General features: G+C 41.0%; 1 protein-coding gene across 6 annotated transcripts in view; it reads right to left on the bottom strand.

The window, feature by feature from the left end:
* Positions 1 to 27,630, bottom strand: part of ELF1 (E74 like ETS transcription factor 1) — a 90,108-nt gene that overhangs the window by 35,376 nt on the left and 27,102 nt on the right. For 4 of the 6 annotated variants that reach the window (XM_030449979.1, XM_030449995.1, XM_030449986.1 and 1 more), the window contains one exon: positions 3,697 to 4,002. The exons of 1 other annotated variant lie outside the window; for it this stretch is intronic. In XM_030449979.1, the coding sequence (XP_030305839.1) occupies positions 3,697 to 3,768 (72 nt within the window). In that variant the 5' untranslated portion in view covers positions 3,769 to 4,002. Of the gene's footprint in view, positions 1 to 3,696; positions 4,003 to 26,854; positions 27,015 to 27,630 lie in introns of those variants that run through there. One more of the 6 variants, XM_030450006.1, reaches the window with a different exon arrangement.

Here is a 27,630-nt window from a genome sequence, read left to right on the forward strand (position 1 = left end):
TTAATAATTTCCTGAAAGTCTTCAGAAAAATGCAAGTGGATACAGGGAGGACTTTCTGCAGTATCTGGAAATAGCTAAAAAATGTAGACCTTGGCCTTGACCAAGTGAGCAAAGCCAAAAGGCAACACTGGAGAATGTGGAAGAGCAAACCAAGGCATGAGAAGATTGTACAGAAGCCACAGCCCAACCTAAAGGTTTGGACCCCTCCTCCTTAGAAGTGAGGAAGAAAGAAACAACCCCCAGAGATACAGAACTATTTTCAGTCACAGGTTGCTACACATCAGAGCCACTTCAGAGAGATCTAGTTGGCATAGAGCAGTCATGCTGGGAACCCTGATATCAATTTAATCATAGAATCATAGAATTGGCTGGGTTGGAAGGGACCTCAGAGATCATCAAGTCCAACCCTTGAACTACTGTTGCAGTTACCAGACCATGGCACTGAGTGCCACATCCAGTCTCTTTTTAAATATCTCCAGGGATGGAGAATCCACTACTTCCCTGGGCAGCCCATTCTAATGCCTGATCACCCTCTCTGTAAAGAAATTCTTTCTAATGTCCAACCTAAACCTCCCCCGGCACAACTTAAGACCATGCCCTCTTGTCTTGTTGAAAGTCATCTGGGAAAAGAGACCGACCCCCCCCTGCCTACCCCCTCCTTTCAGGGAGCTGTAGAGAGTGATGAGGTCTCCTCTGATCCTCCTCTTCTCCAGGCTGAACACCCTCAGCTCCCTCAGCCTCTCCTCATAGGGTCTGTGCTGGAGTCCCTTCACCAGCCTGGTTGCCCTCCTTTGGACCCGCTCCAGGACCTCGATATCCTTCCTAAACTGAGGGGCCCAGAACTGGACACAGTACTCCAGGTGTGGCCTCACCAGCGCTGAATACAGGGGCAGAATCACTTCCTTGGACCTGCTGGCCACACTGTTCCTGATACAGGCCATGGTTTCATGATTCAGTGTATCCCCAGCATAATTTAAAACTTCCTAGCACAGACCCATCCTCTGTGTCTGCTTTCATCCAACTTTTTACATCAAGAACGTCCTGATCAAATATCACATTAACTCTATATTAACGAAGGGCTAAATGAAAGGACACTGAGAGGTAAAGCTGCAGGAATGAAAAGCAGTTTTAGGTGGCAGCACTGACTCAGCCAAGGGCTGCTGGAGCTCATGTCCAGTTTTATGTGTGTAGAAAGAAGAAAAGAGGGGTCTATTAATGTCTATTTAACCAGAACCTCTGACACACAGCAGCAGACAGTCAGGTTATTAGTAGCATTAGTGCAAGCCACTTGTTCCCTTCTTAAAATCATAGCAATATTTTCATCCCATTTCTTCCTCACCATACATGCTCACTGCAATAAATGACCCCTCCAAGAGAAAAAAAACCCAAAACATTATTTTCTAAGCTGAAAAGGATAGTATTGATAAGAGAGAGCCTTTCCCATTCATGTGAGACCACGTGATTGAGTCTCTTCCACTGGTGAATGCTTACATTAATGCATTTGGACTTACAAGGCAAACAGGCTGCTCATAATTTATGGTTGTTTAACCAAGACTTAAAATATTTTTATTTTTTAAAAAAGACATGAATTATGACTTCCCTGAAACACTGAGCATAGCTGCCATCTAGACCCCAAATGTCTCCCTGCAGCTGTTCCATGTCCTGACAGCTCTTGGCACAACAGGACTCCAGGCAAAGCTTTGGCAAGAAGTGAACTACCTAAGTTCTTTCAATGGAAGCTTTTGGCAGAACTGCAAAAAAAAATTATCCAAAGACCAATTAACTGACACCCATATATAAAAACATCACCTTCTGTATACTGACGAAGCTCAAAAAATGCTTTTGACCAACACAGAGCACTTCCAGAGCTAAAATTTTGCCAAGTACACAAATCACGTTATCTATCCCTACATATAATTTATCTGTCCAGAAGTGGAAAATGTCAGGAGTAGCAATAGCAACAGCTCCCTCCTACTTTGTAAGAAGCAGATCACCCAGGTATACACATAATCAATCTTGTTATGTTATAATACAAGTCTGTTTGAGCTAAACCTTGCTCCAGCCTCCCAGACCTTTCCCTGTGAAGAATTCCTCTTTTACAGCTGAGTATTTCAGATCCATCTTTGTTCAGCCAGCTGGCTGGTTACCTGTATCTTTAATTTCTGAACTAAGGTAACCCAGTGATTTAAGTTGGACCTTGCATCCACTGTTTGCAGCGATGGACTTTCTACTGTGCACCCTCTCTCTTTGAGCCTTTTGCATCTTTTGACTTCATTACCTTTCAGGTATGCTACAGGTCACCTTTCTTGAGGCTTCATCTGGAGTAAGATTTATTAATTGAGGGGGTATGAGGGAGTTGTGAGGGATAAGGGGTAAGGTCAATGCCAAAGTTGAGTTTGGTCTGGGACGGTGAAAGACCTGTTTAGGCAAGTTTTACTGCCCTGTTGAGTGCCCTTTAATATTTTCTAAGCTTTTCAGGTAGAGATCTGAAGAAATGGCAAGAGGCAGACCACATAGCTATACTGAACAAAACCACGTCTGTTTACATTGCCCCTTTCAGAAACCACAATGAAGCAGCCCTCCTCATCTGAACCCTCCTCTCTCCCATTGCCTTGTAAAGTAAAACCAGCAATGAGCAACAAACAGAGGTAATAAATAAGGTTCAGTTTCCACTATGTTTGTGCAATTCCCGTATCTAAATCCCCAGGCTACCACAAGCTGTGGAAAAATACAGGGAAGGAAGTTACATTTCTAGTTCCACCCAAAACTGAGTTAGCACTTTAGACAGACAACACTCAGTTCATTGAAATGATCGCATGACTCTGACAGCAGAAACAGGCAACTGACACAGCCAGATATGAGGCCACACAGAAAACACAGAAACAAGACTATAAAGCTGAAAGTACTTTTAAAAGAGAGGAAGATAAATGTTTTTAAGTTTTACAAAAGGAGGAACAGTTTGTCATGGTGCTTCTTGGACTTTTAAGAGCTACCACTCTACTGTACCCAACACCTAAATTCTTCTTAACAAATGCACATCTCTACTATTAACCACCACCTGTGGAGGAGCTGAATGATTTTTTACAATAGAAACCCTTCACTGAAGCCCCAGGGTTCACGAGATATTGTTTAGGTAATCCACACCTAACTGAGAGCCTCCTTAGATAGAAAGAGATGTATTTTCCAAGCAGTGTGAAGAAACCAATTGAAATTACTTTGAAGTTTATTTCTGAATAGCTTGCATAAAGTATCACAATTTAGAAACTGAGCTGTAAAAAGCAGTGAGTAGGTACCTACTGCTCCTTCCAGTCATCTGGAAGTGTGACCATATATTTTATTAGAATTCTATCCTAGCACAATAGGGAAGCTAAAACTACTGTGAAATACCAGAATGTGGGATATTCTACATCACAAGTGAATGGATTCTTGTGGCACAAATCAGCAACGCAGGAAAAATTTTTTTGGAGGGGGATGCCTCTGCAATACTGCCAAAGTTGACATATTTCAAGCAAATTTCTGTTCTGAGCATGCACGTTACAGGAAAAAACAGGAAGCTTTTGAAACAGCACAAAGATCTGGTGCAACAATAAGGGCCTCAATGTTTGCTTTTTTTTGTGCTCTACACTTTTTCCTTATGTTTTCATAATATTCCTAGCACTAACTTGTATGAATATGGCTTTGTATACCATCCCATACCTGCTGTTCATCCTCCATGACGTTGCTGGCAAATTCAAAGACAAGTTCATTCTGCTGTACAACCGCTGCCATAATAACGCATTCCCAGCTCTCAGCTTCACATAAGAAGAAAAATGCTCCTGAATGTTGAAGACCAGAGAGAATCACCAAGGTCCAGCTGGGCAGGAAGGCAGGATCACAAAATGAACCAAGTACCAGTGTTTGTATTTCTTAGATGACCAGTGTTCCCAGGTTCTTCTTAAAGAGAAACAAACCAATGGAAATCCTTCCCTGAGTTGTTCTTCCCTCCTCAATAGCCTTTAGTCACTGTGGAGGGAAAAAATAAAAAAGTTGTAATTAAGAAACTGTTGCTTTAGCTATGTAAAGTATCAGCAGTCACGATAAAGCTTGCTCCAAACTATAACTCTGAGGAAGTCAGACAGGGTTTTATCTTTAAAAGTATTATTCTTACTGATCAATACATGTGAATTTTCATTCCCTTAAAAATAAGACTCCTTCAGGAAGTAAGACATCAGTTTGAGTGTTTCATAATAAAAATGAGACTAGGAGAAAGTTACAAAAGTTAACAAAAATAATATCCATCTCTTCACTTGATTCGTACACAGTTTTCACATTTATTAGTAACTCTCATCTTTAAGGTATGCTTAAAGTAAAAATCCAAAATCCAGACTGATCTACTCAGCTGTAGAGTATGTCAAGTATGTCACCTTCCTTCTTCACACGCAGTTCAAATTTAGCAAAGTTGTTTGCAAGTAAAATGCTCTAGATCTTAAATCCCATCGTGTCAAACAGATTAAAAAGGTAAAAAAATTGTTTGGACAATCCAGAGAGCCCCTGAGTTCCAACATGAAGCAGATCTTCAGCTTCTTGTTAAAACTGCACCGTAAACTTATCCTTATCTCTACCACAGGCTCGCAAGCAGCCGGAAGGAAACAGCACTGACCACGTCATGGCAAATTAGAACAAGCAAAAAAACCTCCACAGTACAATAGCAAAGAAAAAAAAAATCCTGAACTATGGAATGTAAACAGCTTCACTGGAGAGATGCGTGCCTACAGCTCCCACGTTTTCATTAACTTATCAGCACTGAAGGTAACCATGATTAACAAGAGATTAGGATGAGATGTGCTGTATCACTTCTGGGGGAAAAGGTGAGCATCAGACACAATCTTTTTATACAACCGAGGTGAACAACACATTTAAAAATGTACTGTTCCAAAAGAGTAACAGAAAGAGGTGCCTAAATTAGGAACCTAAGGGAATGTGTTGGTGCCACAGATTTTAAATTTTTAAGTTTTTAAGAAATTGAAATGTGTGCCTAGCATTGTCATCAAAATTCTTTAAATTGCTTTTGATCAAGGGCTGCTGTGACAGAAGAATGAGGGACAGAGGTCTAACTTACCCATCCAGACTGAGACCCCCAGAAAAGCCTCTGGGCAAGTTCATTGCCATCAGCAAGGATTAATGTCTGTCTTTGTACAGGAGGTTTAACTTTGCCTTGGTTTTGCATTAGGCTGAAACTCAAAAAAAATGAAGGGCAGCTTTCTCTCCCTGATGCCAAGCAATTTAATTAGGGAGGATCATGTCACAGGCTCATACTCCCTCACTCTAGGAAATGTAACAGCTGTTTTTCCCATATAGATTGTGGTATTCCCAAATTCCAAAGTAGTGATGGCAGAGCATTCAGGCATTTCAGTCACTAGATCCTACCCTTCTAATAAATCAGGAAACCCAAGATTATGCAAACAGTAGAACCTCCCCAACTTCTAAAGCATGCTTTAATTAGCTGTCAAAGGGTTCACAAGAATAACCACAACCCTAACTCAAGAGTATTTGAATTAATTAAAGGGACGTGCAAGAAGAGAAAAGGATGTGCTTTGGGAACCATAACTCTTCAATCTCTGCTCTTGCGATTTTGCAGGATGACTTAAATAGTTACAAGGCTCTCCCTGTACTTCAGTAGGGCTATGGCAGCGAAATCATTACATGCAATCATATAATCCTGGGTAACTTCCTGAAATTTAATCACTTGGCCTGTCCTTTGAGAGGATAAGAGTGCTATTAAAAAGTTACATGCCAGCATAGTGAGACTAAAACCAACTTGTCCTCGCCCAGACTCCTACCAGCTTTGTACGCCAGCCTGAAAATAAAGTATATAGCCATAAAATATGTAGTTTAACCCCAAAAGACAGTGACTGAAATGGGTTAGTATATGTCAGTAGGGATGTATCAGCTCTTTCAGAAGAGAAGACAGGTATGGAAATTTAAGTACAACTTCAATTTTGCTTACTGCCTAGAAATAAATTGTAACTCTCCAATACAACAAAATACTAATATTTGAAGACAATTCCCCTAAAAAGTGAAGAGTAACTCCAAAGTGTCGCTGTACTGCCTCACCAAAGGAACACTGGGTAAATATGAAAAACTCCTCCACTTCCAAATGGAGCATTATTTCAGAACAAAGTTAAGCTTATGATTCAGAGAGAAGCAGAGCCAGGACACAGCAAGGGTTTATAATCACCTCTGTTACACTGACTGAAGGCACATGCGTGAACAAAGAGGACAAGTTCTTAAGGTCCAGTAACTTTCTCAGGTCAGTAACAATTAAGAGTGCTAATGTAAAATCAGGATAAATTAAGTGATGCAGGCTACGTGGAAAACTTGTGAGATACAAAGAAAACTGCAGGTATAGTCACCAGATCATAGGCACACCTTAAAAGTACCCTGGTGTGCATGGGAAGTGGCATACTCTTCCATTAGTGCCAAATCAGTATTCTGTAAAATATGAGTATTTTATACTACAGACTAATATACCAAGGTGCACACTAAATGCATAAGATCCAAAGGCTGTAGCAGCCATAAAATGCCATAAAAAGACATTTTCTTATTTTCTATTAAAAACCACAATAAACAAACAACAAAACCTGAATGCAAAACTAATCATCATGATCTAATATCACTTAAGGGACTGCAGCAGGATAATGCATTTGATCCCAAGGGGATCAACACAAACACTGCTTAGAATAGTCACACTTATTAAAAAAAAATAAACTTAAGCCCCTAATTATCTGATATTGTTGCAGGAACAGATATGTCAGAGCTGTTTTATGAATTTTGCACCATGGTGATGCAGTGACAGAAGACGACATAGCAGCCAGTTCCTTCCTCCTAAGCACCCCTGCCTCACACACCCTCCCAAACCAATAAAAAATCTAGAAGTAGAATGACTCCTTCTTCTTACAGGAAAAGAGCCACCTAACCACAGCATCATGACCAAAGTCAAAGAAAAGTGAGCAAACAGGCTTTAGTAGCCTTTTATAGCAAACCTTAAAAAGGTTGGGCACTCAGATTATTATTATTTACAGGAATTTTTTTTTACTTCTTTAGCAGTTAGTAATAGCAAATGATCTTTTGGGCATTAACAGCATGGCAAAATAATGCAAAAGGACTTTCCTTTAACTCACATCACTTTTTTCTGACATATAGAAAACAAAAGCAGCTTTTCACAGAAGCCAGCACAATTCTAATCAAGCTAATTTTTCCTCCACATCTATTTTTATAAACTGGGCTTTCATTATTCCAAGTATCACAGCATCCTGCTCTCTATAGGCTAACACAAACGTGACTATTGTTTTTGATAGATAATGCTACTTATCTCCCTGCCTGATTTTACATACATCTGTGAGTAGAAAATTAATTATTTGCAAACAGCACAAAATGTGTAAATTGTATTCACATGCACAATAAGCTTGACTATATACAAATAATTCTAGGAGAAAGGGAACCCAGTATATATTACCCTAAAATTTACATCAGATTTTCAGAACTACAGAGTTAGTAAGGTTTTGCTTTCATTTTTACTAACTGTTGTACAAACCTATTATAAAAAGCAATATTAAGATACAGCAATATAAATAAACATCTTAATTTTGTTTAATCCTTGAAACTGAACATACAAATAAGATTATTTCAACCTTTCTTGGAAATTATCTACCTCTACTGATTTCAACTTATAGAAACAAACTCCTCCATCAGTCTGGCAAAAAAGACATACAGCCAGGCTAACCCTTAGTGCACTGCTACTCTGGTATGCCAGAAGATACATTGTAGGGCTCCTTTCAGACAGATATCCCAACTTTTTTTCCCACCACACTTTCACCACATACACCCTGGACTATCCCTATTTAAGCAGGTCAAGAAAGCTCTTAAGAAATAACTCCAGAACTAACAGTGAGGTTGCAATAATGCAACTAGGCTCCAACTTGGAAGTAACAAATCCACAATTCCTCCTTCAGGTCCTGACAGTGTGTGGTGGTTCAGGACACACCAACTCAGTGTTCCAGCAGTGTGATGCAGAACTCTGGAATAACCCAGCAGCACCACACTGGATCAGGTTGTGGCATCAAAGTGCTAGGCACAATCCCAAACATTTTCAAGTCACATTTTCAATGAAGTTTCATTTTGGGGTTGGGTTGGCTTTTTTTTTTTTTTTTTGGGCAACTACCTCTTTTAGCCTGATTATCTAATATGAGGCCAGATTATTTTCTGGACTATTAACAGTAAAAACTGTTTACAGCCTCCTCTGCCCCTGAAAACTTTCTTCTTCCCATCTCTACATGTTCCCTGACACTTTTAAGTCCCTTTTATTTAGCACATGTATATAACACAGCTGTTACACACAAACCCATGAACCTAGCAGAGCACTACTGGGACATCTGCAGAAAATTACAGTGTGGTTGAGGCTTCTTTCCCTCCTGCCAGCCTGTTTGCTGTGTAAAGGTAGCCCCAAACCAGTGTAGGTATGTAGAGGTAGAGCACTAGAAATAACTGATTTATGCTGCAGCAACACAAGATCAGACTACTACCAAAAAGCCAGTCCTAAACAGCAAGCTGAAGTTACTGAGGTGGGGAAGGGTCTGCTCAACTCTTCTACTGAAGCTCTTGAGCTCTGAATAAAATATTTGAACATCTGCTAAAATAAAGAGCAAGCTTCCCTAATCTGATCAAGGCTAGAGAAAGGCCAAGCTGAGTTTTAGTCACCTCTTCACAAAGTGTTTGCTCTTGCAAAGTAGAAACAACTCAACAGGAAAACTTCACTGCAACTTGCCCTGATGCAAGGAACACAAGGCACTCCAGTGGGACTCAAGGGTCTAAATCCTCTTCTTTGCTTCTCCATTTCTCTAAGAAGAAAATAACTGCATTTTGCACTCCCCCAGATTGAGTGCATGACATAGGGGTTGAGGGAGATGGGATGTCACAATATCAGCCCTCCCTGCCTCCTCAAATCATGTCAGATATGGGATCTCCTTCCCTCCCTGCCTGCCTCACCCCACCCCTGATCAGAACAACTTCGTAGATTCAAACACCATTTCACACCTGCCCAAATTGCACTTCCTGGCACATTAAGACACATGAAAGAGAAGATGAGGGTACATTTTCAGAAGTGGTTATGTGACCCAGCAGTGCTGGCTATCCATAGGGTTTTGAAACTTTTCAGACTGAATTTGGGTTACTAAAGCTTCAGCTCACAGATAAGCTGTGTTACATCAGCTGCAGTCAGACAAAAGCCACGTAGTGTTGCTTCATTGCATAGCACCTCTCTATGTGCTTGCACAGATGCACACACACACACAGAGCAGTTGCACGCACATAAACACACCTTATCCCCATTTTTGTGTGTGTATGTGCACATACACAGTTATGTACACAAAAAAAAAAAAAAAATTAAAAAAGAAAAAAGTAGTAATGCATGCATTTCTACTGACTTTTTACTTCTGGTGTAGCTGTTTCAGCTACCAGAGAAGCAAAACCCTCACAACTTCCCATATCCTTACAAAACAAGAGGATATGCAGAAGTGCTCTTTCTCTGCTTCCAGTTCTGTCACCTCCACACAGCACTGTACATCACTGCCTCAGTACTGCTGGCAGAATTAGTATCTTCCTCTCATCCACTGAAGCCCAAACAAATGAAATTAACTGGATCACCCCTAAAAAGGACAGCATCCCCCCAGGCTGTGCATAGGGAGCTCACAGTATGACAAATCCTGCAAGAATCAGCAGCCAGGCTGCCAGCCTGAGGAGCAAAGCAGCACTAACATCTCAGTCTTGCAAAGATAACATCTGCTCACAGTTACTGTCAAAAAAGGGAGGAGAGTATGTGCAAGTCAGGCCTTCACTACCTCAAAAACACCATCACTCAGAGCTTCCTGAAGATCAACAGCATGGCTGCCAGTCTTCCTAAGAACTTCTCCATGATGTCTAAAAGTCCAGATCTGTCCAAAAGCCTCCAACAAACACCATTTTTAGTATGAAGAACATTTCAGAAAGTGTGGCCTTCTTTACCAATACAATGTGGATCCAAGGACCAGCTTAAAACAGTAACATTAATAGCAAAGACCCTCTTCTCTTCTGTCACTGCATAATGGTACAGGAGCAAGCTCATTTCCAGTAAATGCAGAGACTGGGGAGTGTGGCTTGCTGGTCCAAAATTTTTGGGAATCACTAAGTTGGTCTGTCCTTTGATTCTGCCTTTGTAGTTAATTCATCCCAATTGGTAAGGAGAACGAAAAAAATCAGGTGCCCATATTTCCAAGTTGATAAAATGAGAACAAGGAGACATCCAATTAAGTTGAGAAGCAACTAGTTTTGAAAAGATGAAAGGAAAGCAATTAAAAATGCATCAGCCTAGATGTACTTGCTCAGTCTCCTTGCTACAGACATGACAGAAGTTAAAAGCTTAGGAAAATTATAAAATGTTTTAAAAACAGCTCGATGTAATAAGACCAAATCAGCCTCTTTACATAAGGATTTCATTTTAAACAGAATGGAAAAGATGTCATAACACAAGGCAAACCTCCAGTAATGCAGATTGCAACCACACATCTCTACAGACAGAATTTTGCTGTATTTTCTTTTGTTGTAACTGCTTGCTTCTGGACTCTCAGATTCACCCCCAGAAAAATACCAGTATATTTAAAACTCCATAAACATCCAGAAACAGAAGTCTAAGATGACATTGCAAGTGTCCATATAGCCTTATTCATCACGAGATAAGTGATACTAAGTATGGAGAGAAAGGAGAATAGAAGATCTCTCATTACTTTCTCTCCTACAACACTCAGTATCAGCTATTTTATCAAATAGTAAATTTGCAAAGACATGATTGGTTTTATGCATTGTCATGAAACAATCAAATTAACAGCATTTATATATATATATATATACATATATATACATATATATACATATATATATATCAGTACCAAAGATACCAGTGTTTTCATACTGCACAGATGGTTAAAAGAGATACTGAGAACTGTGAACTGATAAAATCCTAAATATGGTTCTAAAATTTCTGTAAAACAAATAAATTATTTTAATGGCCCAGAATAAAAAATGTTTTAGAAGGCACCCTTAAGCAATTTCTGACATTTACTAGCCCCTTTTCAGAAGCATTAAGACCACGATCCTATAAGCAACAATAAGAAGAGAGGTGCAGAGAAGTCAAATCTCACTGATTTAAAAGGGAAGGGTCTCAGTACAGAGCCACCTGAAGTGCTGAGCTCACAGACAGCTAAAAGAGGATATGAAGAAGCTTGCAGAAGGTAGAAGGGGGAAGAACTGCTTGACCCCGGGAGGTTCTGAGCTTCTGATTAACGCATACACCCCAGAGAAAGAAGAGATGGCAGTGGGAGCAAGAAAGAAAGATGAGGGGGAACTAAATATAATTACTTTGGCTGGGTGCCAAACTTCACAAATCACCAGCTGCCACTCTGCACCCAATACTGATGTAAAACTGTAAACTGTCATCTAAAAATCACTTTGCCTACAAATTAGTAGTGCTGTTGTTACTGTTAAATCACCTGCAGGTAAAAGTTAAGTTTACAGAAGAAAAATCTGCCAGCTAAACACATAGACTTTTTTTTTTTTAATAAAAATTAATACAAATACACATAAAGTCACATTAAAGGGGGAAACTTCAAAACAGGCGAGCAGAGATCAGGTTCAAGCCTTATTTCAGGAGACTTTTTCCAGCCAAGTGTTGGTAATCCTAGATCAGGGAGTTAAATTCACAAAAAGACTTTTATAGCATTATGCAGAGGAAGCTACAGGACCAAGCTCTGTAAAAATCCCCGCTATAACTTCTGCAACACAGAGTTTTAGCATTCTGTGGCTTTCCTTTTGCAATTAAATTATTTCTAAAATTTTCCAACTGGACTGTCAAGCACAATGAACAACACATTTGAGGAAGTTAAAAATTAGTTATCTGTTGTAGCCATAGAAATCCTGTGACTTGCATTTCTGTGTTTGAATATTTAAGCACTTTCAGAAATCTGAATTTGATTTAACTGACGTGCACCAACTAGAAAGGGGCACACACTAATCCACACAAAACTTGCTGAAGCCTCCCCTTTCCCAGACACACGCAAGCTTTGAGCCTCCGTTTGGTACTTAACTCCTGGGGATGTTCCAGGGTGCATTCTGCAACCATGCTGGGTTAAGGAAAGTAAAGGGTCTTTCTTACCTTTGCAGTGTCTTTAAAGGATCTGTATGAATACAGAGCAGATTAGGGAATGTTTCTGTTGTTTGCCTTTCATTTGCTGTCAGCTGTCAGCAATATGAACAGTCTCTGGAGCAGGCTGGTATTAGTCAGCTAGACTTGAATTTCCAGTTCTTTTACATTGCTGTCTATTTTCCTTCATTAAGTTAGCCTGTCCTACCCTCGTATCAGATTACATGGAGCCAACATTTATAGCACCTTGCAAAACAGTCAAACATATCACATACCTAAGTCTGCCTATACCTGTTGAGCTCAGTGTTTTTAACCCTTGCTACCACAAGGAAAAGCTTTTACTCTAGAATGTATCACCTAAAACTCATTTGCAGCAGAGCAGTGATTTTTCCTTCTTACCTGACAGCGACGGCATGGTGTGAGATTTCATTTTACAAACTGAAGGTCACAGGCACAGCAGCTCCAAGATGCCCACAAGAACAAACCCGGAGACCCAGCAGTGGAGAAACTTCTCCTACCTCCACCGAGAATCACATCCTGGAAGCACTTGCTGCTTATTTTAGCGGGTCTCAGAAATCCCAAGTGGCTCGTTCTGGGTTCAGCATCATCTAATTACACTGATTTTTCCTCTCCCTTCAGACCCTGCTGCTGGACTGGGGTCGGTGCAGTGTGAGCCGATGGCAGCATTCCTGTCCTCCCTCTGCCCGGCCAGGATGAGGCGCTGCCCCGAGCTGAGCTCTCCTACCTCTGCAGCTTCCTTCCTCAACAAGTGGCCCATTTTTCTCAAGTTGAGAATATAAGGTGATACTCACACCACCACACTCATACCAGCGTACTACCTCAGACCACCTGCTTTAAAGACACAAGAAGAGTTTTATTTGCATGCTGTTTTAACCTAAGTAACCTTTTTTTAACAAGTAACCTTTTAACTCTTCAGGCAAGAATCACAAACCAAACCGAAGCAGTTCTTCCCCCTTCCACCTTCTGCAAGCTTCTTCATATCTCCTTTTAGCTGTCTGTGAGCTCAGCACTTCAGGTGGCTCTGTACTGAGACCCTTCCCTTGGAAACGAGAGATATTTGACTTCTCTGCACCTCTCTTCTTATTGTTGCTTATAGGATCAAGGTCTTAATGCTTCTGAAAAGGGGCTAGTAAATGTCAGAAACTGCTTAAGGGTGCCTTCTAAAACATTTTTTTATTCTGGGCCATTAAAATAATTAATTTGTTTTACAGAAAATTTGTAACCATATTTAGGATTTTATCAGTTTACAGTTCTCAGTATCTCTTTTAACCTAAATAAATGCCTAAAAGTGTTGAAAAACAATACAGCCCATGAAACAAAGCACTGCATCCAGCACTGATCTGTAAGCTGCTTGCTTAACTCAACATTAAACAAACGATTCAGACTTTGAGAGATTCTAGCTCTGGGTTTCAGAGAGCACCTACATTCATATTTAAGTTAGCACTGTCATTAACAATGCAGGTAAATCACGGAGAGAAACATCAGATTTTCAGTCTGTCTTTATAAAGCTTATCAGTTAAAAAACACATTTTTGCGAACGATGCCTAGAGCTTTTTAATCTATTTGTCACAAAGATCCCCATTTAACTTTACCCACAAATGTAGGAGATGAAGCACTCAGTCACGTATTCCCGGTGGTTACACCACAGGAATTCATCAGCCAGGGTTTTCACACCCGCAAGAGGTGATCTGTTTTCTCCAGTCTGTAATCAGACACAGCACAGTGCCTCTATGGTGCCCCAACACACACCATCCTTCCTTATACATCCCCAAGGGCCCATTTTGTCATCCTTTCAGTCACAACCTTCAATGTGACTTCATTTAAGTTGTTTCTGAGATACTCTGATGAGTGAACTAAGACAAGCGGTACTGTGATTTTTTTTTTTTTTTTTTTTTTAAGGGCTTGAAGAGCCCAATACTATTACTAACAGTCTCAGGGAGTTATTTATGAGGTTTGGACAGGAGTGACACACCTCTGTCAGCAAATCTCTGAGTAAAAATTAAGACTTACCTCCTACTTTGTCAAAATAAAAAAACTGACATTTGCACTAAGCAATCACACAGATTAAAAAAAAAAAAAAAAAAAAAAGCAACAAAAAAGCCCAGCCCACCAGTCAGTGACACCTCCTAACATTTCACAAACAGAAATACTTGGTTCAAAAAAGCCTGTAGAAACAGGAATGAAAGGTAATATAAGAAGTGCAAAGTACCTAGCCATACCCAGTCTGGCAGATTGATAAGGATCAGTTGCAGACAGGGAAGCACGAGATGTCAGTCAGACTTCATGAACACCCAAGCACTCACCTCCTGGACTGGGTGAGTCTGGTGGGTTTTTTCACTCAGACTTTTCCAACAGAGTCTTTTTAGCATGAGTGCATTCAACTTCACTTCTGGCTTAATCATGTACTTCACTGTAGCTCAGAGCGTTCATGTAAAAAGAACTCACGTAGGCCATGACAGTCTTGTTCTCTTAAATGAGAAACCAAAATGGACTCTACACCTTCAAGACTGTTTCCCAAAACAAGGCACAGGGTTTGATACTCCCTTCTGAAGTGAAACCTTTCACCTGATTTCTAGTTTATTATATTTCACAGATCACTGTAGCTGCAACTTGTGCATCATCTATAGGCCTACCACAAAAAAATTAAATTTATTGAAAATTAAAGAATGAGGGAGCTAAGCTTTTAAACTCACAAGCAGAAGGCTAAGGCTTATTTGGGGTGGAAGGTTGTAACTGTATTTTTCCCTCAGCACAACAAGTCACAGCTCTGAGCTGGTATGTGCTTTCTGCATGGGTAACTCGGATCAGCGTTCTTGGTCACAGCTCACCACAGAGAAAGGCAAGAAGCAACAAAATACTCCAGATATGCCCAAGTAAACTTTATGCGATTAGTAAACTTTGTTGCAGCATGCAGGAAAGGGAGCAAAGTCACTTACCAACAAGCTTGTTCTGAGCTCAAGGAATACTCTCAAAACATTCGTTTAAAACTGAACTTGAAATTGGAAACAACTTCAAGAAAGCACCAACACATGTGCAGACAGAGGCAGGGATGTGGCCTTGGTTAGAAAAGGTAGTACATAGCCAAAGGGACTTCAAAAAAACCAAAGGGAAAAACCCAAACAAACAAAAAAACCCAAAACCAAGAGCAAAACAATTCCAACCACTGAACCTTTGGCTCTTACTGTAAGTTGTTGGTACACAAACCACCTTGTTACTAGACAGTCATCTACTTATGGGTGTGGAGCACAGAGCACAAAGAGCTCTATGTGCAGGTTATACAAATACTCTCATCTAGCGTAGATACACTGAATATATGTCCATTGTAGCCAGAAAAAAGGAAGAGAACTGTCTCATCTCTGAACTTCCCTGAGGTGACTTCTCGATCCCTGCAGAGAGACTGCAGGTTTGGGTTTTTCATTCCCAATCTTTGCCACCATCTTCTTTTCCTCTTTTAACATTTTCAGCATCGCCTCACTTGATATACTTTGAGAATATTGTTCTGAGAGGCAAAAACTTCTTTTTTCTCTTATTTCACTTTTGGATATGTTTGTCTCATTTCAGCCAGCTTTTCAAAACTTAATCATCCCTCTCCAAGTTTGTGAAGTCACACCCTCACTGCTGAATGGTTGTGCTCTTTTCACAAGAACCACAGGATGGCTGTGGTTTGAGGGACTTTTAAAGATCATCTAGTACAAAACATGTACTAGACATTTTCCACTAGATCAGGCTGCTGACAGTCCCAACTAACCTTACCTTGGACAATGATAGAGCATCCACCATTTCTCTAGGCATCTGTGTCAGTGATTCACCACTCTCACACTCTCTTCCTTGCGTCCAGTGTAAACCCACCCTCTTTCAGTTCAAAACTTAGCACTTTTCCTTTTATTAAAGGCCCTGGTAAAAAGTCTTATTTCTAATACAACCATGCCTTTTGCCTATTTGTTCAGTATTACCCTTCCCCAAAAGCTGCTGCTGGCTTAAACCAATGAGGTGCTGAAAGGCACCTAAATTGGAGAAGGAGAGCTAACAGTATGAAGAGTTCAGGCATTTCTGCTGCACTGAACATCTGCCCAAGATGTAACATGTGACGGATCTGATCCACTTGAATGCCTGCAGAAAAAAATCTTAGCTAAAAACCAACTTGAAAATCCTAACTTTAAAGCCTTTGCAAGGCAAGAGAGCACTTAAGAAGTTACAGTGGAGAACACTCATTCAATCCACAATTCAAAGTTAGGTAATAGTTTTAGGTTGCCAATTTTAATGCACTCTAAAATGCAAGGGTTTGATTGGTGGTTGTTTTGTTGGGGTTTTTTTCATGCTTTGTTTTTTGAAGTCCCTCTGGCTATGGAATAATACCTTTTCTAACCAATGCACTCCATACTGCACTCGGATTATTAGGTAAATGTATGTGCCTCACCACACTTACTGTAATTAAAATAATAAATACAGTAACTTGCAACTATGTAGGATAAGACAGAAAACTAATATTCCCATGCCACTTGTACATTTTTCTTCTTACAGATCATCATATCTTAAATTTTATGTTCTAAAGTATTTGCATGGGAGGGGATTAAGAAGGGAGACTGTCTGGGTAACTTCAAACCAGTAAACACAGTTATTAAGGGAATATAAATTATTTCCTGACTTCTTATTAGACCAACAATTCCCACTCTGGGGTTTCAAACAGTGACAAAACGTAAGACAAAGACCAACATGATTACTATAAAAAAGCAAAAAGATTTCTGTTAAGAGTGATCTGGAAAAGAAGTGGAGTCTGCAAAGGTCTCTCTGGAGAAGGCAGCGTCTGGACAGGGCAGTATTTCTCATTCCATAATGTCTGGGGAAATGTTCACTTTGAAGTTCAAGTCACTCTTGTATGAGCACACACCTGCTCCTGGGAGACACAGGCACTCACTGTTAATTAACTAGACAGAATTCAGGAGTGTTGTATGAAAAGACCTACATAATCAGGGTATTCTGGAAAGTTTCAGAACCCCCACAAAGCAGGTGTAGAGAAATTCAAGCCTCACCTCTTCCTCTTTTATCATTCAAGTTCCTGTGTCTTTTGCAGAACTAAATCAGGCATCAGAGGTGGCTGCTGCATGCATCCTTGTGCCACCCAGCCAAAGCCCCCACTGCAGGGCCCTTAGTCAGCCTGATCCCTCAGCTGCAGGGGGAAGCCAGGCAGCAGGGCTTGGGGGGTGGCAGATTTGTAACCAAATCCCTTGTCAAAGACACAAAACTGCTCAGTCACCTTGGACTGAATTGTGTGCTTGAGTCTCTTGCAACAGAAAGCAGTGGCTTATAAACCTGGAGCCCTCTTTCCACCCTCCCCTCAGCTCTGCAGAACAAATAATACAGATATTACAGCACTCAGGCTAATAAGGTTTTGATACGCAACTTGCCGGATCAGGAAATAATTGCTTTTGCTGTGCAGGTACCATCATATTCTATGTCTCTATTCACACAGGCAGACGTGCACATGCAAACATGTGCCCAGGCACACACATGCACTTGCCCTCTCCCTCAGGCAGTCTGAACAGGGCCTTTGCACGAGTTCACCCATTTCTCCAAAAAGAGAAACCCTGACACTGTCATACACAGGAAAAGGGTCAAGTGGACATTCACCCACACAGCTCCTACCGTCAGGAAACAAACAGCTTTGACTGACAAAAAGGGGACCCACCTTTTAACCAACCCTTGGTTAACCCACCAAAGTATGATTTTTCCTGACAAGTCCTCTAAATGTACCAACATTGGAAGAACCTCGAACACCTACGTAAAGAAGGAGCTTGGTTGCTCTTCCCCATTGTTGATGGGAGGAAAGGTGGGCTGCATCTTGTGCATAGGATGGCTCTTCTCCACTGATGATAAGATAACAATATGAGCTAATTAAGGTCCTTCCTTAAGTCACTCATCTGACTTGCATAAATTATGAGTTGATCCAGGCCTCAATTCATGGAGTCATAGAATAGGTTGGGTTGGAAAGGTCCTTTTTAAGACCATCTAGTACAACCCCCCTGCCAGGGGCAGGCACATCTTCCACTAGATCAAGTTGCTCACAGCCTCATCTGAGATGACCTTGAACATTTCCAAAATGGGGCATCCACAACTTCTTTGGGCAACCTGTGCCAGTGTCTCGTCACTCTCATAGTAAAAATTTTCTTATGTCCTATCTAAACCTACCCTCTTTTAGTTTAAAACTGTTGCCCTTGATCTGTCACTACAAGCCCTGGTGAAAATTCTCTCTTTCATTATAAGCCCCCTCGATATACTGAAAGGCCACAGGGCCACAGTAAGGTCTCCCCAGAGCCTCCTCCTCACCAGGCTGAACAATCCCAACTCTATCAGCCTTTCTTCTCAAGAGAGGTGTTTCAGCCCTCTGACCATTTTTCGTTTAGGTATCTTGGAAAACAAGCACAGTGTGTAGCTAAAAGCAAGCACTCCAGCCTTTCTTGCAGCACAACAGCTCCATCATGCAAGGAGCTCCTCAGCAGACACCAGCTCTGTTATGAAAATTTGCAAATTCCCATGGCAGCTAGAGAATAAAAGTATTTTACCTAAGTCTTCCATATTTTCCTCTTTAAGCAGGACATTCAACCAGTACAGAGTCAGAAGAAAAAACAAAACAACGAAACCCAAGAGAAAGCAGAGGTTAAAGTGGAAGATACCTATACTAGCAACACAAACAAGCTAATGCAGGGAGAGCATTCTACATATTGTCTAATCCATCCCTTCACTCAGCCTCCAACCTTTCTTCTTTTCTGTTGCTTAATACATGATCTGCTTCCATGAAGTCTCAGTTTCCACCCAAACATGGTTTGCTGTGATCATAGATACAATAAATACCAGAATTAGGGGTGGGTGGGGAAGAAAACCCAACACTATGCCCTTTTTCAGGATGTCACAGATTTCAAGCAGAGTTTCTTTCAGGTTTTACTATATGTTCCTCCCAGAGGATTGTGCCTTATTTGTAGCTTTCCTCCCTCAAAAAAGACAGTGTTGAGAAAAAGGGTGCTCAAAACTGACAGAAAAAAAAAAAAAAAGTCAGCAGAAGCATCCTGTCAGTATGACAGGCTATCAGCATAGTTATGTTAGAAATGCAAGAGCTGGTGCCATTCACCGAGGCAAAATGCAGAGCTTTGCCCTTGTGGTGGTGCCAGCTCCTGGCTCTGCAGAAACCCAGGGGGACCTGAAGCTGCTCCCTTGGGGCCAAGGCACTGCAGAGCTCTATGAGCAGTGCCCACCTCTGCAAGGGCAGCTCTTGAGCCAAGCAGAGAACCACCCCCTCCCTACCTCTCACACAGGATGCAATGTGTGGTGTTTTATAATCCAAGAGAAGTCAGGAGAGAAAAATCAAGCAAACAAACAAAAAAAAATGAACAGCAAAACCCCTTACCCATCCAGTCTCACTGCCCCTACGTTTCTACCTTTCCCTGCCCCAAGGATGTGCCCTTCAGGCCGAAAGCCCCTAGTTTAAAGAGCATGTAGTACAGAAAATTCTTATCATACAGCAAAGATAGCTCTATTCTATGCTTGCTAGTCACTGAATAAACAGTTTAAGGGAAAAAAAAGGCAATATTCTAGGAGTTATGCTGTCACATAAGGAAGAAAGAAGCATCAAATCAGGCAAAAAGGCAGAAATTAATCTGCACAGTTTTAGTTCTAATATAACTGATGTACAGACTACTCAGTTCTCTAAAATCTGATGCTGGGTAAGATATTGTTAGAGTATTAGCTTCCACAAATTAACTATGTTGTAATAGCATGCATATCTTCAGAAATCTTAAGAGCCACTTAAAAACTGTTACATCTTTTGTAATAGAAGGTTTTATGTGGGTTTTTTTGTGCACTTATAAGCAAGCTGTTTAACTGAAAGCCAGAGCTAAGAAGCACAGAGATCTGCAAGTGGATTAAAATGGAAAAAAAAATTATAATTTTAAAAAAACACTCCTAAGATCACAGAATCTTGCAATAAAAACTCACCAGGTCAAGTGATGTGGCAATTATTTCCGCAGAAAGATATTAATGAAATTGCATGACTTCACACTTAATCTGTCTGTTTCTCATATGAATTTAAAAACTCCTGCACTAGCAGCAGTGGCAAAAGAAACACTGGACCTCAGCTTCACTGCATTAGGGTAACGCCCATGGTTGCTCCTTCACAGCTCACGCTTCAAGAGTTCAAGTACAGCCTTCTGTTGAACTAATTAAATTCTGATCTGTACACTCAGGTATCTAAATGAGGGTCTCAGAAGAAGCTGGAGTAGACTCTGGAGAAGACAAGTTTGTTACACAATGGCCTCCCGAGGCAGACAGCAGAGTTGTCATCTCTGGGTGCATCTGCTCCCCTGCTCGTGGTTTAACTGACAGGAAGCAGAGCCAAAGATACCAAGACCCAGTGATGAGTGTTTCCTGCCTGCACAGCCACCACTCCCCCACAGCCTGCTCGTCACCCAGCACGCCTGTCCTACTGCATGGGGCATGGCCTCCCATGGAGGGGAGAAATGCTGTGACACCTTCTAAAAGGAAATGAAAAAACAAAATTAAAAATTAATAAACCCACACGCCAAAAGCCAGCCAGCTGGCTGGATAAAAAGCAGTCAGGTGAAGAGTATTGGAACGGGACCCCAGAAGGACTCCAAAGAAGGGTGTATAAAAACACTGGTGGGTATGTTCTCACCCAATGCGTCCCAGGACAGTATGCAAGCCAGGTCTGGAAGTTTTAGAGTCTCACCAACAAGAAACCAAGTTTCTTGACATAACAGGTGAAGAAGCAAATAAACGGAAGCTTCAGAACTGAACCACAGCCAGTGGCAGAAACCACACTGCCAAATATGGCACCAGCAGGTCTACCTAAATTGGACCACCCTGACCTAGAAAAGGGCAAAGATGAGATTATTTCCGGGGCTTTTCTTACACTAACACCTACAGTAACACCTGCTAGTCCACCACAAAATTGAAATGCTGAAGAAGCATTTAGTACCACCAGGATAAGCACAAGAATATATGTAGCTTAAGCAAGCAAAGAGCCAACAGCTACACAAAGCAAAATTTCAGTGAAAAGCAGAAACTCCAGCACAGATATAATTTCTACAGTATTTGTACTTGAAGCTGTATGATACACTCAGCACCCTAAGTATAATTCTGCTCAGTCTTACCTTATCCAATAGTGTCACCTGTCAGAAAAGATCATCTCCTTAGCTAGACTAAAAACTATATTTCCAGGTAGGATGAAAAATTAGATGGCCTTGCATCCTTCCTTCACCAGTGGCCAACAGATGGCAAAAACTGAGGCAAACCAATTTTTGAGTTTTATCTGCAGGGCTGCTAACTACAGCAACAGAAGGCACATCTCTCATGTAACTGAGCTGGGAAATGCATAAACCATTAGAGATCTAGTAGATTTAACACTATAATCTACTACTATATTCTGTTTTCTGCATAAATTTAAAAGTAGTAAAAAAAGTCTTCATTAGATTTCATGGACTTTCTGGCACATTTTACCTTTATGGAACAAGACTCTCCATCCTAACATGCGCTCCATTACCATCCCAGAAGAGCTGAGAATAAAATCACATTCACATGGTGAGTGGGACTGTCAGCAGAATGGCCATCTGCAAGGCCAGTGGTCTGCAATTTCTTTAAAATGACCAGGCTCCAAACTCATTTCTGACTAGAAACCTATTTTGTAACTAGGTTCCTCCAACAGAGTGTGCTTTGTCTCCAGCTTTCACGTGGTCCCATCTGAGCTTTGTGACCATCTGGGTTAACCTCAAGAACTGCAGCTGACCAGCACTTCAAACGACAAGACTGTGTCCCTCCATGTCACTGGACACTTGACCCCTTCATGCCTTGAAGGTCAGAACAAAAGCCTTAAACTAGGATCTATCAGAAGAGAAACCCAGTGGAAGAACTTCTAGCAGAAGTTTGCCTCTCCAGCATTTCTGACATCCACTTAAGACACAAGTCCAGCCCTTGCCAAATACTCAAGTGATCCCAAGCAGTCAGAAAATTAAAAAAAGATACAAAGTAATGATTGCTCAAAAGCCCTTCTGAACAAAAAAGCCTTGCAGCATGATCTGAACCTTACTAAGTTTTGTTGGCTTGGCAAAAGGACTTAGAAGAAAGATGGAAAAAAAAAAAAGTCTTTTCCATCTCAGATTCCAACAATACTATGTAGCCAACAGCACTTTGTAGAATTGCTTCTTAGTTTGTAAGTCACGTTGGTAATATCTTGCAACATGTACTGGCAGTATTCTAATGTTTTCCTAAGAGAACTGGGGTGACAGATGCTGACATAGAAATCAGTTACTCTCAAGCTAGATATACTTTTTAACCCTGAGAGTTCCTGTGTCCTGCTAATGAACTACAGATTTTATTACAGCAAGTATTTCAAAATTCATAGAATGGTTTGGGTTGGAAGGGACCTTAAAGATCATCAAGTTCCAATCCCCCCTGCATGGGCAGGGACTCCTCCCACTACACCAGGTTGCTCAAGGCCCCATCCAGCCTGGCCTTGAACACTGTCAGGGATGGAGCAGCCACAACTTCCCTAGGCAATCTCACCCATATTTATCATTACGGTGCATTACTATTTTATTAGCTCTAACCATAACACAAAAGAAGTTATATTTTCAAGCATAATAACCTCTATTATATTGTTGACACACGGTTAAATTAGCTAAAAAAATAAATGTAACATAAACACAGGGTAAAATAAAGTTGGAGGAGTTCTTTCATAAATGATTTTGAGGGACCTTAAGACTGGCTAACTTTTCAAGCTCTGTATATACTTTGAGCAAAACTAGAAAGGTAAATGTCGTGGTCTTTATATTTATAAAAGCAAAACAAAAATCAGCATGTCTCAGTTTTTTTCAAATTTGGCAATTGATTCCTCAGAGTTGCTGCTGCCTGGTATCAGCAAGGCAGAGGCGCTGCCTCCTGCATTTCTTCCTCCTGCTCGGCTGCAGCTTGGAGGGGAGGAGTGGTCTCCACAGAACTGCTTTTCCTGCAGAACAGCTCTGAGTCAACTTCTCTCATGCCTCTGCAACTCACAGCCCCGCCGCCTCTGCTCCTGGTGTGCTTTTTGGGGAGGTGGGAGGGAATCACACCTCTCACCAAAGTGCTGTGCAGAAAGAGGAGCTCAAGTGAAGCCTACCTGATCAACACCCACTGACCAGGCGGCCCAGACAGCAAGAAAGAAAGAAACTGCCTTCATCGATTTCTAGCTGGTTTAAGCAGCTTCAGCAGAGATCAACGTGATTTTTTAATCCTACAGGGTCCCTTTAATACACACCCCAAATAAGACATTTTCCAGATAACCAAAGAATTTTTTACAGTGTTGACTTACCAAGCAGAGCACAATAACCAGCTATTCTGTTTGCACTACAAGGCAGTACAGTGCAATGAGTTAATAATTTATCACGGCATTGCTCTTGGCAACTGACCATAATCAGCTTTTTTAATTCTTCCTCATTCTTACATTTTTAGCCTCAGCAAAAATATGGCATCCTTAGAGCTTCAGCTTTATCTAAACATTTTGTAGCTGAGGTAAGAGGTTTAATCTTCCCAAACACCTGCTTTGTTCCTATATTGTTTCAGGCTCAGAGCATAAGTCATAATTTCATTTCAATAACCTGATTTAGCACACAGGAATAACTAGAATATTTCCAAACAAAGGAAAAAGTTAACATTCTTTCAGCAGTGCAGTTCTCATTCCTGCATTTCCTTTGCCTTCTTCTCCCAGAAGGAAGAAGAACAAAGAAGCCCAAAAGTTTCCCTCCACCAAAAGCTTTTATGTGCAGGTACCGCCTATCTAACAAGCAAACACCTTTTTCCTGGTTTCACATTATTGAAACTTATACCTCTACAGAATTTTGGGTTACACATAATTTACTACAGAATCATAGAATCATAGAATTGGCTGGGTTGGAAGGGACCTCAGAGATCATCAAGTCCAACCCTTGATCCACTACCGCTGCAGTTACCAGCCCACGGCACTGAGTGCCACATCCAGTCTCTTTTTAAATATCTCCAGGGACGGAGAATCCACTACTTCCCTGGGCATCCCATTCCAATGCCTGATCACTCTCTCTGTAAAGAAATTCTTTCTAATATCTAACCTAAACTTTCCCTGGCACGACTTAAGACCATGCCCTCTTGTCTTGTTGAACTTTTCCTCTCTATCAGAAACACCTAGATGTGGTGTTCAGACAACTCATTTGTAAAACAAGTTTTTAAGAGAGTTTAGATGCAAGGTGTAGAGTTAGCTGTCCCATCACCGAAACTCTGGCTGTGGGAAATGGTCCTCTTGGAGGGACAACTGTGAAACTTTGTCCTCCCCCTTTATTTCTCAACCACAAATCTTAAGAAGTCCACAGCTCCACAACTCCAAAATCAATTCCTAACCTGGTTCAGTCAGCCAGCCTGGTAACTTCCCACGGCGTGGACACCTGACTTGGTAACTTGGCTGAACCAGATAAGGGGTTGCTCACACAAACAGTTCAGACTGCAAGAGGGAGGGGAGGGCAATAAAACACTTGGGAAAAAACTGTGCTGTCAGTAAGGGGAAAAAAAAAAAAAAAAAAAAGGTGGCACCCCTCAAGCAGCACTGAGGTACCTGGATAATAATGCCATTGACACAGAAACATCTAGGATCTAGGTCTGATCATGCCCACCGCTAACTGCTTCCTATGCTCACAAAAGAAAGTATGTCTAGAGCTTAAATTGCAACTTCAGCTCAACATGTGCTGTTTACTATTAAGTCAAGAACCTAAGAGCCAAGTAAGGCCCTGGGCAGATGCTAAATGAGCCATTTAAGGCTTTACAACCCACCACCCCCAAGACAGTACATTATCGAAGCAAAACTTGCGAGGTCCAAACCTTCCTCTGTGCTTCAGGGCACATTCAGGTAAACCACCTGTGTGTGGGTTTAACAGGATGTGCCACCAAGCAACTGGCATGGTACGTACACAACCTTCACTTAGAAGTGAAAAGGAGCAGCTGGGGTGAGGCTGAAGAAACTTCGGTGTGCAGGCAAACTGGGTAAGCACATGGTGTGTGGAGATGGCAGGAACAGCACCGAGGTTCTAGCCTCATTCACCCATCAAGCTAACAAATACCAGGCTTCCTCAAAACAGACACTGTAACACTTTCTTCCAAGGCAGGCAGACCCTGTTGGAAAGCAAGTTCTCTCCACAGTCTTCTTTCTTCCCCAATTTCACCCCATCTAGAGATCCTCATGCAAGGCAGCAAAAATGAAACTACAAAACTTCCCATTGGTATAATTTATTTTTTTCCCCAGACATGCTGCATCCTTGCTGTATGTATGAATCAATGGTTCTGGGTCTTCTACCAGGGCAGCAGCTGTTTTACCCAGCTAGTTATTTGCTACTAGTATCTGGCACTGTCTATCCTCTCAAGTGCACACATTTTAAAAACACAGCGTGCCAATAAAATGTTGCCACAGCTCTTTTGTTTACTAAACCTGGCAGTACAAATTAACCAAACGCTTCCTAAGTCCACCTGAAGGCAGGGTTCTGGTGAGAGAAACTTCAAACGTTACAAACATCAGAATCAAGACACAAAATGTACCCTTTCTAACAACATAGCTTCAAAACTATTAAATGTTTTCTGCAAACGTCCCTATTATTTTTAAACAAAACATTTGTAAGACCAAGCTCTTATCATGTAGCTTGGCAAACATTTCCTGACATTTCTTACTGTTGAGAATTATTTCCAGTCCATTACCACTGAAACAACATTTAATACAGCTCATTTGAAGGACGGTATTAAAAGACAATTAGCTTTTTAAAATATCAAATGGTAAAATGTTGTAATACATCAAGCATTCGTAATTAGATCTTTCTCATTCTTTCAGAATTGCACATTTAGAAAAACACTAGGAAAATATGAGAACTAAGTTTTCTTAAGAAATCTCTCGGATGCCCATCTTCAATTAAATAATCTAAATGAATGGCTTTCTATATTGCAGCCCCCTTAGAAAAAAAAAATATTTCAATCAGTTGCCTCAAAAGCAATGTATTCCATTGTTGCTTTTAGCCAAGACTAAAAAAATTGTTGGATTTTTTTTTTAAAAGAAAAGAGTCAGTATTTTTTAGAATGCCAAAAGCCATCCCTAGCAGTCAAACTTGAGACTGTTTCTCAACACATAAAGTTTCATTTTCATTCATGTGCCTAAACCACCTTTGGAAAGACAAAAAGCCCCGAAAGAGGCACTTCCTCTCTACAGTTCTTTCTTTTCTCTTTTTGAAATAAACAAATGTTGCTTGTTTTTTTGAAAGACAACAGGACAGCAGCCTCTCAGTTGTACACCACCAAGGACACCTGGAGCCCCTTGCTGGTCTCACAGAGCTCTTAGTAAATTGGTTTGAAGGAACTGGGAGACGGGGAAGTAAATTACTGCAATTTGAGCAGCTGTGCCACCCTTCACTCTGCACACCACATAAGCTTCATAATTATTTTCTTGTTGACACCCAATGCCTTCATTCCCATGCTTAATTTACAGGCTCCGTGGAAAATCCCAAATAGCTGCAGAGAGTAAACAGTTCACAGAGGCTCTGTGAGAGCGAGAGAAATAATAGGACAAAACAGCAAACATACCAAGAGAACAGGAGTGGATAACATCCTCACCACCTCTGAGGACAACATCAGGCCACATTCTGCCTTCAGCAGACAACACACAAGGCCTGATGCCTTCGAGACACAGCTTCCATGAAAGCTCTTCCTTGAAGGGTCATCTCCCGGTCAGAAAGACAGCCTCCACTAAAAGCAAACTTTGCCATCACATCCTTGCAAAACTATTTTTGTTAGCTTCAAAATTATCTAGTGCAGCACATGTAGCACACAGAGAGAGCAGAAATTTAACAGTATCCTTCTTAACTTGCTTTTAACTTGAAATCGAGTCTGGTTGGAAGAGCAAGTTAAACATTAATTTTCTGACAGTATTGAGCCCTGGACATCACAAGTTGTTACTGTAGTTTCACAATCACATTTTTTTGTTTCTTTCCTTAGCTGCAGTATAAAACCAAATAAACACCAAGATAGCCAGCAACTGCAGGACAGCAGAAGTGCCTTGATATGAAGCTCATAAAAACAAGGTAGCTTTCTCCTAACCTGCCAGCTTTATTAATTCTGTCAATGGCTCCCATGAAAAACACAAGTAACTCTAGAGGAACATACTGCATGGCAGAAAAGTAGAAGAAGCAACAATATTTATGGACATGTTTTTTTCTTTCAGCCACAGACAACAGTTTGAATCAACCAAGCTCACCCCTTTCTTTCACTTCTGAAACCAGTCTTGTGTGGCATGGTATTTATACTGAGCTCACTTAAGAAGTCAAACCACTACCATGCAAGAAGGTAAAGCAAATGGGGAA

The sequence above is a fragment of the Calypte anna genome, chromosome 1, assembly GCF_003957555.1.
Source record: "Calypte anna isolate BGI_N300 chromosome 1, bCalAnn1_v1.p, whole genome shotgun sequence".
NCBI classification, from domain to species: Eukaryota; Metazoa; Chordata; class Aves; order Apodiformes; family Trochilidae; genus Calypte; species Calypte anna.